The 12,955-nt window shown below is 45.1% G+C and overlaps 1 protein-coding gene across 1 annotated transcript in view; it reads right to left on the bottom strand.

The window, feature by feature from the left end:
* DOCK5 (dedicator of cytokinesis 5) overlaps nucleotides 1-12,955 on the bottom strand; it is a 215,655-nt gene that overhangs the window by 101,830 nt on the left and 100,870 nt on the right. The window contains exons 6-11 of the mRNA XM_082624873.1: nucleotides 12,695-12,843; nucleotides 9,465-9,600; nucleotides 7,980-8,137; nucleotides 6,420-6,501; nucleotides 3,693-3,822; nucleotides 842-914 (exon numbers count right to left, since the gene is read on the bottom strand). Of these exons, the coding sequence (XP_082480999.1) occupies nucleotides 842-914; nucleotides 3,693-3,822; nucleotides 6,420-6,501; nucleotides 7,980-8,137; nucleotides 9,465-9,600; nucleotides 12,695-12,843 (728 nt within the window). The remainder of the gene's footprint in view (nucleotides 1-841; nucleotides 915-3,692; nucleotides 3,823-6,419; nucleotides 6,502-7,979; nucleotides 8,138-9,464; nucleotides 9,601-12,694; nucleotides 12,844-12,955) is intronic.

Below are 12,955 nucleotides of genomic sequence, written 5' to 3'. Positions count from 1 at the left end.
TGGTGGCCGCACACCGGCCGAAACAATCATTTTTTCTCACTGACACGACTGCCCTGTTAGGAGTCAGATCCAGCAATGTCCCAGCCACCTGTGCGAGGTCAGGGGCGCATGCTTGCTGGAGTATGAGCCAGTCGTGATGTTCACACGCACGCTCCTGCAGCGTTACGGGGATAGAGAGTATGTCTCCAACGTCCCCCAGTGGCCCACCAGGGGCTCCAGCTCCTGAGACTCAGTATGGGGAGCTGAGCGCAGCTCTGCGGGGAAAGCTTCCATGCATTCTCAGGCTGGCTTCCCTCCGCTTGCAGGAAAACAAGGATTAGTCTACCCTTCACTCTCGCATCTCCTAAACCTCTGTTACTCAAAGTGTGATCCCCAGACCTGCAGTAGCAGCATCACCTAGAAGCTTCTCAGATGCAGATTCCAGACCCACCAGATCGTGTTTTGCATTCTAACAAGATCCCAGGTGATTCATGTGCAGGTTACAGTCTGAGAAGCCCTGTGCGCTTTTCTACTTGATTCCTCGTCCTCTGTGATACCTGTTCCATAGGACAAAGTACAAACTTTGGCATTTCTGGCATTTAAATGGCACCATAATCTGGTAGGTTTGCCCCTTATGTTCCTTTGATCATTTCTGTAGAATCAGGAAAGTTCAGTTACCCTCTTAATGGAGTGCAATATGAAGGACTTTGAATAAAGTCTGTCAGCGCCGCTCCAACAATCTCCCCGCTTAAGAGCTTTCCTTTTCTAACTGGGCAAAAGGTTCCTAGCACCTGGTTCTAACACACCATCCCAAGGCCTAATCCAGGTCTCAAGTCACCTGGGATAACGCCAAAGTACTTACTGCTGAAAGGGAATAAAATGCTGCTTTTCTTCATCATCCACCTTCCCATGTATGATATCGGTAATATCCATCACTAGGAAAAAGACAAAACTTAATTAAAGAAACTAATTGCTTCAGGCCTCAGTGAGGAACTATGGAAAATTACAGTATCAGCAAACATAGAACCCTGGAGGAAGAAAGAGAACAAGAGCAAGCAGGGACGTTTCTTTTCTTTCTTTGCCAATGATGACTCCCAGTGTCCCCAGCCTAGCAGAAGATCAATTCATCAGGGGCTCAGGCAGGGGCCTGGGTATTCTTGAATCAACCCTGCAGACTACCTCCTTTAAAACATTCTACTAGAGCTTTCCTGGTGGCGCAGTGGTTGAGAGTCCGCCTGCCGATGCAGGGGACACGGGTTCGTGCCCCGGTCCGGGAAGATCCCACATACCGCGGAGCGGCTGGGCCCGTGAGCCATGGCTGCTGAGCCTGCGCGTCCAGAGCCTGTGCTCCGCAACGGGAGAAGTCACAACAGTGAGAGGCCCGTGTACCGCAAAAAAAAAAAAAAAAAAAAAAAAAAAATTCTACTAGACCAAGTTGGTGAATTCTTGAGTCACGTGACACTGACACTTTTTAGTAAGCCTGCGTTCCAAGACCCCGAGAACACTCCTTTTTTTTTTTGGCAGGAGTGTCAATAGAATAAAAGACCTGGGAGAGGAACTCAAGCCTTGCAGTGGTCCACTGTCCCTCTGATTTGACATTTTCTCACCTGGTTTCCACATAAATGAAGGGCGGGCAGCCAGGGCACCAACAACGCACACTAGAAGACCATATAGTGATTTGGTCTTTGATGCCTGGTAAGAGCTATTAATTAAGGAAGCGCTGTTGTAACCCTACTGCATGGATTATCTTATTTATACAAATATTCATATTAGCCCTACTTTAAGAGATGAGGAAACTGACCACAGGAAAGGTAGGTAATTTTCCCTAGGTCAGAAGTTAAGTGGTAAAGCCAGGGTATGAACCCAACAGTGATGACAGGGCCAAACCATTTAACCTAACCATGCCTGCTGCCTAGAGAACTAATAAGTGGGCCATTCACTCTACAGCTGCTGAGGTTAGGCAGGGGCCACGGCAAGAAGCCATTCCTTGGTTAATAAATTACAATCTAGCCATAAAACACACACTAATGATCCACACCACAGGTAATCCGTTTGGCGGTTAAAAGAAATACTGAGATATGAGACAATAATCATAAGAAAAACTAAAGACAAGGGAGGAAATGCTTTCTCAATTCAACCCGAACATATAGTGCATAAGGCTTGGGAATGAATAAAGTTAGTGAAAGGAAGCTGTAGGAAGCAGGGCATGACATCAACTTGCTATCAGCCCTTAATAGACCCCTGAAAACCTTGCACGCGCGCGCACGCACACACACACACACACACACACAGGAGAATCTGTATTTGAACCCCTAAATAGGGAGTTCATTTCTGAATGACATCATCTAGTTACTCCTAACGTCTGATGCTTGGCATCAAGGCTCAAAGTAAATTAATCTCCACGCCCTGAATGAACACACATACACCCTGAAATGGAAGAGCAAAGAAAAGCCTTGAGCTTGATGTTTGAATCTCTACGGCCCAGTTTGAAAGACAACAACCTTGAATATTCTTTAAATCTTTTATGAAAGAATAGACTGCCGTATAGATGGCTAAGCAGTCCTGGGCCAGGGTTCCTTGCCTTTTCTGGGCTTTTATTTTAATTCACTATCAGGAAGTAGTGCTGTCCCCTCTAGACAGAGCCTTGAGAGCCAACCTTGAGAGCAGGTGCAGTGCAAGGCCGTTCAAGGGATGCAGGAGGCACACAGCCTCCTGGGGTACAGAGGCTGCCTCACCAGCCATGTAATCCACAGGTCAGACCTGACAACGTGCAGTTTCTGGGCCCTCGTTCCAGGGGCAGAATTGATGGCTTTCAAAACTACTTAGTGACCAAAATGTCGGTACAAGACCAAAAATATATTTCCTCCATTTAACAAACTACAGAGGAAAATGGAGGGCCTCCTGGAAGGTTATGGAGTTTGGTTTAAGCCAAGGACCCTCTTTGAAAGCAATGTTGCCTTGGAAGAGCCAATTTCCTAGACATACAAACCACTTTCCCAGGAGAATTTTATTCAATTAAAATCAATAGGCAGCCACAGTCAGGGAAGATTACAACAGCCACACGGAGGCTTTACTGAGAGGGCCCTGCTGTGTACAAGACACAGTGCTGGGCAGTGAGGGAGAAACAAAGGAGGGACATCTAGGTGAGGACACACAACCCACAAAAAGCTACCTGGCAGTTTCAGGCAGTCAATGCGGTGTGTCTGATGCTAACACTAACAACCAAATTCATCTTGCACTGTCTCTGGGTCTCCTCTCTCCTTCCTCCCTCTTCTCTGTATTTCTTTTAATTTTTTTTTTATTGTGGAAAAATATACATAACATGAAATTTGTCATTTTGACTATTTTTAAATGTACAACTCAAAGTGGCATTAAAAACATTCACATTGGACTTCCCTGGTGGCGCAGTGGTTGAGAATCCGCCTGCCAGTGCAGGGGACACGGGCTGCTTAAGGCTGAATGACATTCCACTGTATGGAAAGACCATTTTGTCTATCCATTCATCCGTCAACAGACAGCTGGGTTGCTTTGGCTATTGTGAACCACGCTGTGGTAAACACGGGTGTGACAATATCTCTTTGAGACCCTGCTTTTAATTCGTCTGGGGATACAGAAGTGGGATTGCTGGATCCTAATCTAATTTTTTGAGGCCCCACCATACTGTTTCCCCAGTGGCCGTACCATTTTACATCCACCTCGGGTTCTTTCTGTACCTGCTACTCCAAAGGGTCTTCGGAGTCCACATGTGTGCTTTTTGCCCTCCTTCAGCTCCATGTGCCCAACCCGGACAATCTGGCACACGAGGCTGATGCGGGGCCGGATGAGGTCTATGCTGCTGAGGTCCTACAGGGGCAGAGAGAACAGAAAAGGAGGTCACACTACATCACCCTGTCACATTCATTTCTCTTTTCTTTGCACTCTACAATAAAACACCGTTCAGGGCTTCCCTGGTGGCGCAGTGGTTGAGAGTCCACCTGCCGATGCAGAGGACACGGGTTCGTGCCCCGGTCCGGGAAGATCCCACATGCCACGGAGCGGCTGGGCCCGTGAGCCATGGCCTCTGAGCCTACGCGTCCGGAGCCTGTGCTCCGCAACGGGAGAGGCCACAACAGTGAGAGGCCCGCGTACCGCAAAAAAATAAAAAATAAAAATAAATAAAAAAAATAAAACACCGTTCAGAGCATACTTCCTAATGCTGAAATATCAGAAGGACTCCTCTCTTCCCCCTATCCACCCAAGAACTATCATAGCATCAGAGAAAAAGGACTGTATTCAAAAAAAGAATTTTTAAAAATTCCCCAGCTCCTACTTCAAATTTATAAATCAGATCGTATTCAATCTCAAGTCTCCAGTTTACGCAAGGTATGTAAAAATGGGGTCCCTTGTCATTGCTACTTTATATCCTGGCCAGGGCATATCTGAGCACCAGACACGTTTCAGTGTCAAATGAAATTAAAACTTACAAGAAATTGACATTTACTGGCTATCTACACATGCTGGTGATATTTCATTTCACCTTCCAAATAATCCTGTGAGGCAACTATAACACAGAAATTTCCATGCACTGCTTTCTGTAATTATTCATCTGTTTTATGAGAGAGATCCATCGAGAGCCTCTGGGCGTGTGTTGACTAATGAGAAACGTGTAGATGAAATGTCTCTGTCTTTTTGTGGCTCATGCTCTACGCTTGTTTGTATTCCTAAGGATGGGTGAGTAAACCCACAAAAGAGCTCACATATCTCATTTGCGTTAATATCAGAAATGATTTAACTGCATCTCAAATTCTTTTCATGAAACGGCTATCCAAGGCCTCTTTACTGAATCAAGAATTACTTTTTAAACAATCCATCCATATCTATCCACTATAATCAAATTAACTCAGGTCTCCAAGATAGGAATATATACCGATGATGATATTCACCCTTGAATTTCTACTCTAGGTTTTGTGAGGCTTCTGTTAATAGAAAGATAAAGACTTTAAGTGACTGGTTACATAAACTGGGGCACACTGATATTATCTAATAATATGCAATCATGTATAAAGGAAGTTTCTGTAGAATGTTCAATGACCAAAGAATCAGTCACCACATTTTATTTAATTGAAAAAGTTGGACATGAAATTTGCATATAGGAAGGGCCTAATTGGTTGGGGGAGGAGGGGAGGGGGTGAATTGCAGCTATTCTGAAACGGTATTGATTAGAAAGGTGGACCAATGATCCAACAACATCTTTTTAAATGTGTTTTTTTTTTTAAATAATGTACGCATTGACTGATAAATGCCTTTTAATTTCAGGGGAAAAAAACCCTCACATATCTTAGAATTGAGGAAATACTCTGCGTGTTGGGGAGAGGTTTTGGGAAGAGCTCTAAGCTCTTTTTTGTCGATGTTTACTAGGTGGTGAAGATGTGGATGGGTCAGTGCAGGGACAGTTAATAGACCACTTTTGTCATAGGGGTAGGAGGTTAATAGATGGAATGAATAATAATAAGCAGAAATGAAGGCAGGCAGGCAGGCAGGCAGGAAGCAGGGACCAATGTGCCTTCCTATCACTTCCTTTGGTGCTTTACCTTAGACTCTGTTTTCCTGACTGTAAGAGTGGTAAGAGAATAAGCAGACAAAATATGGGTGTAGCTTAAGGGAAAAAGGGAGAAAAGGAAGGCAGAATCCCTTTTAGGCTAAATGGGAGCTGGAAAACCTGCCCACCAAGGCTGCTCAGAGCAGGTGGCAACAGCTCCAGGGCATTTCAAGCAGTGATGTCAAAAAAAGGGGAGAGAATCCCAAGAAAGTTCCTAGCCCACGAAAAAGAGAGTCACCAGGCCCCAAGCTCTAGCCCAATACATTTCCTGGCTCTTGATCCATTTACAGCAGCACACCTCCTGCCTCAGGGAAGTGGAGAAAGAGAGGGAAAAGTCCATTAAAATATAAGCCAACAGAAAAGTCTAGTCCAGTCTTTGCCCCGACTGTAACCTGGCTCTGGAAGGTTCCCCCCTTTATCTGCACAGCTCACCCCCTTGTCAACTGGAAGTTCTTGCTCAAAGGCTCCTGCTCATCAAGGTCTGCCCTGACCCACCTGTTTAAGAGAGCAACCCTCCCCCAGCCCAGAAACTCCCAATCCCCCCAAAGCACTCACGACCTCTAACATTCTGTACAAGTCCTCATCTATCTGATTACTGTTTATTACTGACTTCCCCATTAGGACAAAAAGCTCCTTGAGAACCAGGACATTATCTGATGTGTTCACTGATGTATCTCAAGTGCCTGGCCTCTGACAGGTGCTCAATAAATATTTGGTGAATAAATGAGTGGGGTCACTCCTGCTAAAGGGATTATGATGACTGTTATTTTCATGTGTCCATTTTTAAATTTTCCATATACTTGTCACGTGCACCTGTGAATATTGCAAACAAAGGAAAGGGTTAAACATAGGTAGGACTTACAGTAAAGACCGCTTGAAGGTTATTGAGCTTCTCGATTTCCTTGGGCATTCCATTGCTGCCCCAACGAATTAGGTAGTTTTCACTGATGAAGGGAAAAAAAAAAAATTCTCAATCAGCACCTAACTGGGGAGGATGCTGCTCTCAGGATAGACTTAATAGGGTCGGAAGGTGGCCCAGAAGAGCCCAGTGAAGTTCACCAGGCAGGTCTGAGACCACACCAATGACCACCCTCTGGTCTCCTGGCTGTAGCCTGGCTCTCCGAGGCACACCCAGTACATCCCCACAACAAGCACTGCTCAAGACGGGCACAGACACAGTAGATTCTACCAGATTCTATCTGGGGTCTACCTTCCATCTCAAATCCTTTGTATAAAAGTTTCAGTTTTGCTGAATCAAGAATATAATATTATAAGAATCATTCCAAGTCCATCCCCTGGAATCCACAGCACCACACTGCAATAAGCTTTCTATTTTAGATACACACAATTTTGGGGCTTCCCTGGTGGCACAGTGGTTAAGAATCCGCCTGCCAATGCAGGGGACACGGGTTCGAGCCCTGGTCCGGAAAGATCCCACATGCCGCGGAGCAACTAAGCCTGTGCGCCACAGCTACTGAGCCTCTGCTCTAGAGCCCGCGTGCCACAACTACTGAAGCCCGTGTGTCTAGAGCCCGTGCTCCGCAACAAGAGAAGCCACCGCCATGAGAAGCCCATGCACCGCAACGAAGAGTAGCTCCTGCTCGCCACAACTAGAGAAAACCCGTGCGCAGCAACGAAGACCCAACGCAGCCAAAAATAAATAAATTACTTAATTATTTTAAAAATTTATTTAAAAAAATAATAAATAATTTGTCAGTAATTACTTTTAACCATCTTCTCAAGAATAAACCTGTTTCCTTAGCTGCTCAGCGGCAGCATGACTGTAGGGTTGAACAAAGCCTAGAATCACCCGCTAAAGTCTTTAATTTATACCAGTATTGGGTTCACAGCAAAATTGAGCCAAAGGTACAGATTTCCCCTAGGCCCCCCTCCATGCCCCCCCTTTATCAACAACCCCCAGCAGAATGGTACAATCACCGTTATAATCATTGAACCTACACTGAGAGGTCTTTATCACCCCGAGTCTACAGTTTACATTAGGGGTCACTCTTAGTGTTGGACATTCTATGGGTTTGGAAACATGTGTAATGACACACAGCCACCATGACAGTATCATAGAGGACAGTTTCACTGCCCTAAAGTTCTCAGTGCTCTGATGAGTCATCCCTCCCTCACCCCTCTCTTATACTCCTTTGAATTCTCTGCTCCTGTCACCATGTTCAGATGAGTTTTCTGTGATTTCTAAGACCCAGGGAGTACACAAACTGTACTATTGCACTGTTTCAGCAGCTATTCAGAATGGCTAAACGGCCCAAAGGGGTTTATTTTCTACTGCCTAGAAATCCTCCCCTTCTGCTCCATCTTCCCCTCTCAAACCCAGCAAAGAAATCCTCAGGGAGGAGATAGGTGAAGGCTGGGTATTTTTGCAAGGTTGCCGGAAGATGACCCGGGTCTCTACTACCTGATGAACGTGGACTGGTCCGGGTCGTAGAGGGCCATGAACAACTCTGCATCTTCCCCAATGTTGCAGACAAAGTTCTTGAAGTTCACGTAGAGGCCGTAGGTATGCACGGCACTGAAGATGGACTGGCCCCGCAAGTCCACGTTCTGCAGAATTGACTGAACACAGAGGACAAGACAGAAAAGCATTTTGGTTTCAGCAAGTGGGAAACACTAGCAAAGACTCTGGCCTGCAAACGGAAGCCAAATATAATTACCACCCGAGAGAAGCACTTACTGAGAAGAAAGTGTGTGTAAGTGGAGAAGTGATCAAGTGAGAAAAATAGAACCATGATTATTTAGATGATCAAGGCGGTCCTGTGAAGCGCCTTGAACCCAAGTAATTCAATAAATGCTGTCTAAAGAGCATATATCTAAAGTTTATGATAACTCAGGGGTTTAGTAGCTTTAAGAAGTTCTCATCTCTCACGACAGTTTCTGGGTAAACCTCAAAAGCATAAACATCATGATTCATTATCCTTCTTTCGGGGAATAACTCTCATTGCAAATAAGAGATTCCACTGGACAGGTCCACCTTCAGGCATGATTAGCCATTAGATCCAGAAACACAATGAAATGTTATTACAACTGTGCTGAAGAAATAAAACCTACAAACTAAACAGAAACCTCTACTCATTACAACAGAAAGACTGGAAGAATATATACCTAAACATCAGTATGTTTGGGCAGTCATAATATAGGTGACTTTTCTTTTTCTCTTTTTCTATACCTTTTGAATTTTTATTTATTGTCCAATTACTATTTTTAAAATCTTTCAAACACTTTATTTGTAAATATTATTTTGGAAATCATGATCTATGTACTAACTACAGAAGTTTACAGAGTCAAGAGGCTTTTCTCCCACCCAGTTCTCCTTCTCAGAGGCATCCATTAAGTGTCAGTTTCTTGTCTATCACTACAGAGTTAGTCTGCACATAGGCAAGCACAGATGTATGTATATTCTTTTTTGAAACACAAATAATAGTGTTTTATACACACTGTTCTGCATCTTGCTCTCTTCTGCTTAATACATTATCTTCGCAATCTTCCCAGGTCAGAATATACAAAACTGCCTTGTTCTTTTTGTAATATTTTGCTTCTAAAATGAGGAAATAAATGATTTTCTAAACAACATTTCCACCTCTGTTGTCTTAACTCCTTTTTCTTCATTAAAAAAAAAGCAAAGGGCTTCCCTGGTGGCACAGTGGTTGAGAGTCCGCCTGCCGATGCAGGGGACGCGGGTTCGTGCCCCGGTCTGGGAAGATCCCACATGCCGCCGAGCGGCTGGGCCCGTGAGCCATGGCCGCTGAGCCTGCGCGTCTGGAGCCTGTGCTCCGCAACGGGAGAGGCCACAACAGTGAGAGGCCCGCGTACCGCAAAAAAAAAAAAAAAAAAAAGCAAAAATGGAACTCTGTGGCCAAGGTCTGCCCACTTGAGGAAGCTTCACCTTCTCTTCTTGGATCTTCTCCTCAATCCTCTTTGAGGCCAGTTCATGGGCCTTGAAGAGGGCGATGGTGCTGGTTTCATCTGGGTCCAAGATGTTCCCGTTGTCGTCCCGCACGACCAGATCCAACCCCAGCATTCTAGAAAGAAAGAAATGGTCAGTTGGTTCTCCGCGTCAGGAGCAGACCCTTTCCTGAAGAGTCTTCACGGAAGAACCCAGAGGATTCAGCTGAAAGGCTGGGTGCCAGACAAGTCAAGATAAGAAGAGTTCACTGGCTTTTCTCCTTTCAATTTTTGCTTCCTTTCCATACAACAATGCTAAAAAACTTATGAAAATGTTACCCCAACTCATATATAATATACAAAGTAATTTGGTCTGCAGAACCTCAACAGGAAAGGCAAAACTGGCGCTAAATCTAACCAAAATCGTCTGACCAATGCGTCTTTCCCCTAATCATCTGTAGTTTGCTATAGGAACTAGGAAAGACGAATGCTCAGATACTGGGGAGCTTGCCCTGATTTCTTTAAAAGCACAGGCCTGGGGGACAGTGCTTAATTCAAGACTGTTTTTTGTTTGTTTTTTAAATTTATTTATTTAATTTATTTATTATTTTTGGCTGCGTTGGGTCTTCGTTGCTACGTGCGGGCTTTCTCTAGTTGTGGCAACCGGGGGCTACTATTCGTTGTGGTGCGGGGGCTTCTCATTGCCATGGCTTCTCTTGTTGCAGAGCACGGGCTTCAGTAGTTGTGACTCACAGGCTCAGTAGTTGTGGCTCATGGGCTCTAGAGCACAGGCTCAGCAGTTGTGACGCACAGGCTTAGTTGCTCCGTGGCATGTGGGATCTCCCCAGACCAGGGCTCGAACCCGTGTCCCCTGCATCGGCAGGCGGATTCTTAACCACTGCGCCACCAGGGAAGCCCTTTTCAAGACCATTTTAAAGGAGATCAAGGGAGTTCCTTGGTGGCCTAGTGGTTAGGATTCAGGGCTTCCACTGCTGTGGCCTGGGTTCAATCCCTGGTCGGAGAACTGAGATCCCACAAGACATACGGCGCAGCCAAAAACAACAAGAGCAACAAAAGGAATCAAAGAAGTTAAGTCCTGGCTGTTGGTATCACACAGTCTATCTCAGAGAATGGGCTCTGGTGTCAGCTGGACCAAGATTTGCATCCTGGTTTTAATACTTGCTAGCAATATGACTTTGGTCATCTACTTAATTTTGCAAAGGCCTGGTTTCCTCATCTGTAAATTATTCCCTACCCTTCAGGGCTGTTGTGTGAATTTAATGAGATAACGCATATAATGCACACAGTACAGTATCTAGCATACAATAGGCTTTCAATGAATGTTAGCTCCTATTGGCACAAGAAAACCCCTGGCTGTGTTAAGACGGAGTTCTGGGTGCTGCACGGGAATAGTAAGGGCCATACGGTCCCTGCATGGCACCATCCCAGCAAGGTTTTTTATGCCCGATGTGCACACAGAAGCAGAAAAAATTGTGCTTAGTTCTAAGAAGTTGGGGACTGTGGTGGAAACACGATACTGTGATCTGAACACCCAGTTCATTCCAGGCACTAGCAGTTTAGGAGTGAGGATGTCCAAAGGGCGAGAAAGTTCAAGGATAACGGTGGCACGTGCCAAGTCTTTGGGAAGGAAGCAAAAATGCCTAATTTCCTGCCTCCCTGTTTTATATCATCTCCATCAACTGATTCAATCTGGCAGGTCCCTTGCCATGGCAGCCAGACCCACAGGCCACCCAGACTATGAGCAGCGAGCCTTGTTGGCTGCTCAGAGACTGGATCACGGATGCACTGACAGAGCAGCTTAATTTCTTGAGCTGCTTCCAAGGGCTGAAATGAAAAGGCCAGCGTGGTCCGCTGTTTGTAGGATGTTACCATCCTTTGCCAGAGACCAGAGGCCTCCAGGCTGATGCCCCAGTGTGCCAAGACCGAAGAATACAGAGGCAGCATATGTGCCAGGAGGGAGCTGCTTTATCCCATCTTAGCTGCTGTTTAAGCGTCTCCCCAGGACTATATGACTAGCAGTGTAGCTCCTGTGGTTATAGTCCTGTGAACAGACAAGGGCGGAGCAACTAAGCCCGTGCGCCGCAACTACTGAGCCTGCGCTCTAGAGCCCGCGAGCCACAACTACTGAGCCCACGCTCCTAGAGCCCGTGCTCCGCAACAAGAGAAGTCACTGCAAGGAGAAGCTGCAAGCCTCAACGAAGAGTAACCCTTGCTCGCTGCAACTAGAGAAAGCCCGCACGCAGCAACGAAGACCCAACACAGTCAAGAAAAAAAAACAAAAAACTAAATGTCAAACGAATCATCAACAAAAACTGAGAAACGAACCCAGTGTTTAAAAAGAGCTGGTCAGGAAGGATGAATCATCCCAGGTCACCGTTAATTTTGATGAATCGACTAAATTTTTCGTCTTCCAAAGGGCAGTAACATCTGGAACCTACATATCTGACCGAGCCAATCGGAAGATGAATGGTGTGATTAACTCTTTAGAGGTTATTGGAGACAGGCTATTCTGGCAAATCTGGTTTTTATACAATGTAAGCAATGGTCCCACTTAGGGGAAGACAGAAAGAAAGAGAGAATGAGTCTGATGCTGATTTAAAATCCTCTGTTAGAAGAAAGATAGCAGGGGGTAGGGATAAATTATGGTTTGGGATTAACAGATACACACTACTACATATAAAATATATAAACAACAAGGACTTGATGTATAGCATAGGGAACTCTACTCAATATTCTTTAATAACCTAAATGGGAAAAGAATCTGAAAAAGAATAGATACATGTATAACTGAATCACTTTGCTGTACACCTGAAACTAACACAACATTGTAAAGCAACTATACTCCAGTATAAAATAAAAACTAAAAAAAAAGGAATAAAGATAGAGATAGTCACAGGTCCCTGAAATTGTCAGCTTCTGATGCTCAGACCCTCTGAGTTTGTCTGGCAGTGGAGTTGCTTCCATTCAAGCCCCATATTCCCTGATCATCCATTATCTCCTTGAGACCAGAGATCCAGCACAGGGTCTGGCCCATGAAGGGCATTGCCAAATTTTCTTCTACAAAATTAAATGTTTTCCAAGGCAGAAAGAGAACAGTTAAGCATTGTTCTTTGGCAACTCCAAGATCACAAGCTCATGGTGAGCTATGTCCTAAGCATGAACGTGCGTGGTTTCTTCCAAGTTCTCAGTGAAAAGTCATCCCTGGTTTACCTGTTCCCGTGATCGATTTTGGCTGTGACCTTCATCTTGAGCTCTGCCAGTTCGTCCTTGGGGAGGGTTCCAGACAGGATCTGGGACCGCCACTCGATCAGGTTGTACGTCATCTGCTGCAGCTGGCGGAAGAGCGTGACCTTGTTGTTCTAAGGTGGGAAAATGAGGCAGAGGAAAGGACCAAAAAAAGAGAGAAAAAAAAAGGTGTGATGGAAGATAAGGACATCTTTGGACCCGATCCTTTATAAGGTGTCATTTAAG

Source organism: Mesoplodon mirus (genome assembly GCF_964341445.2).
Source record: "Mesoplodon mirus genome assembly, chromosome: 1".
NCBI classification, from domain to species: domain Eukaryota; kingdom Metazoa; phylum Chordata; class Mammalia; order Artiodactyla; family Ziphiidae; genus Mesoplodon; species Mesoplodon mirus.
This window is presented reverse-complemented; position numbering and strand designations above follow the sequence as displayed.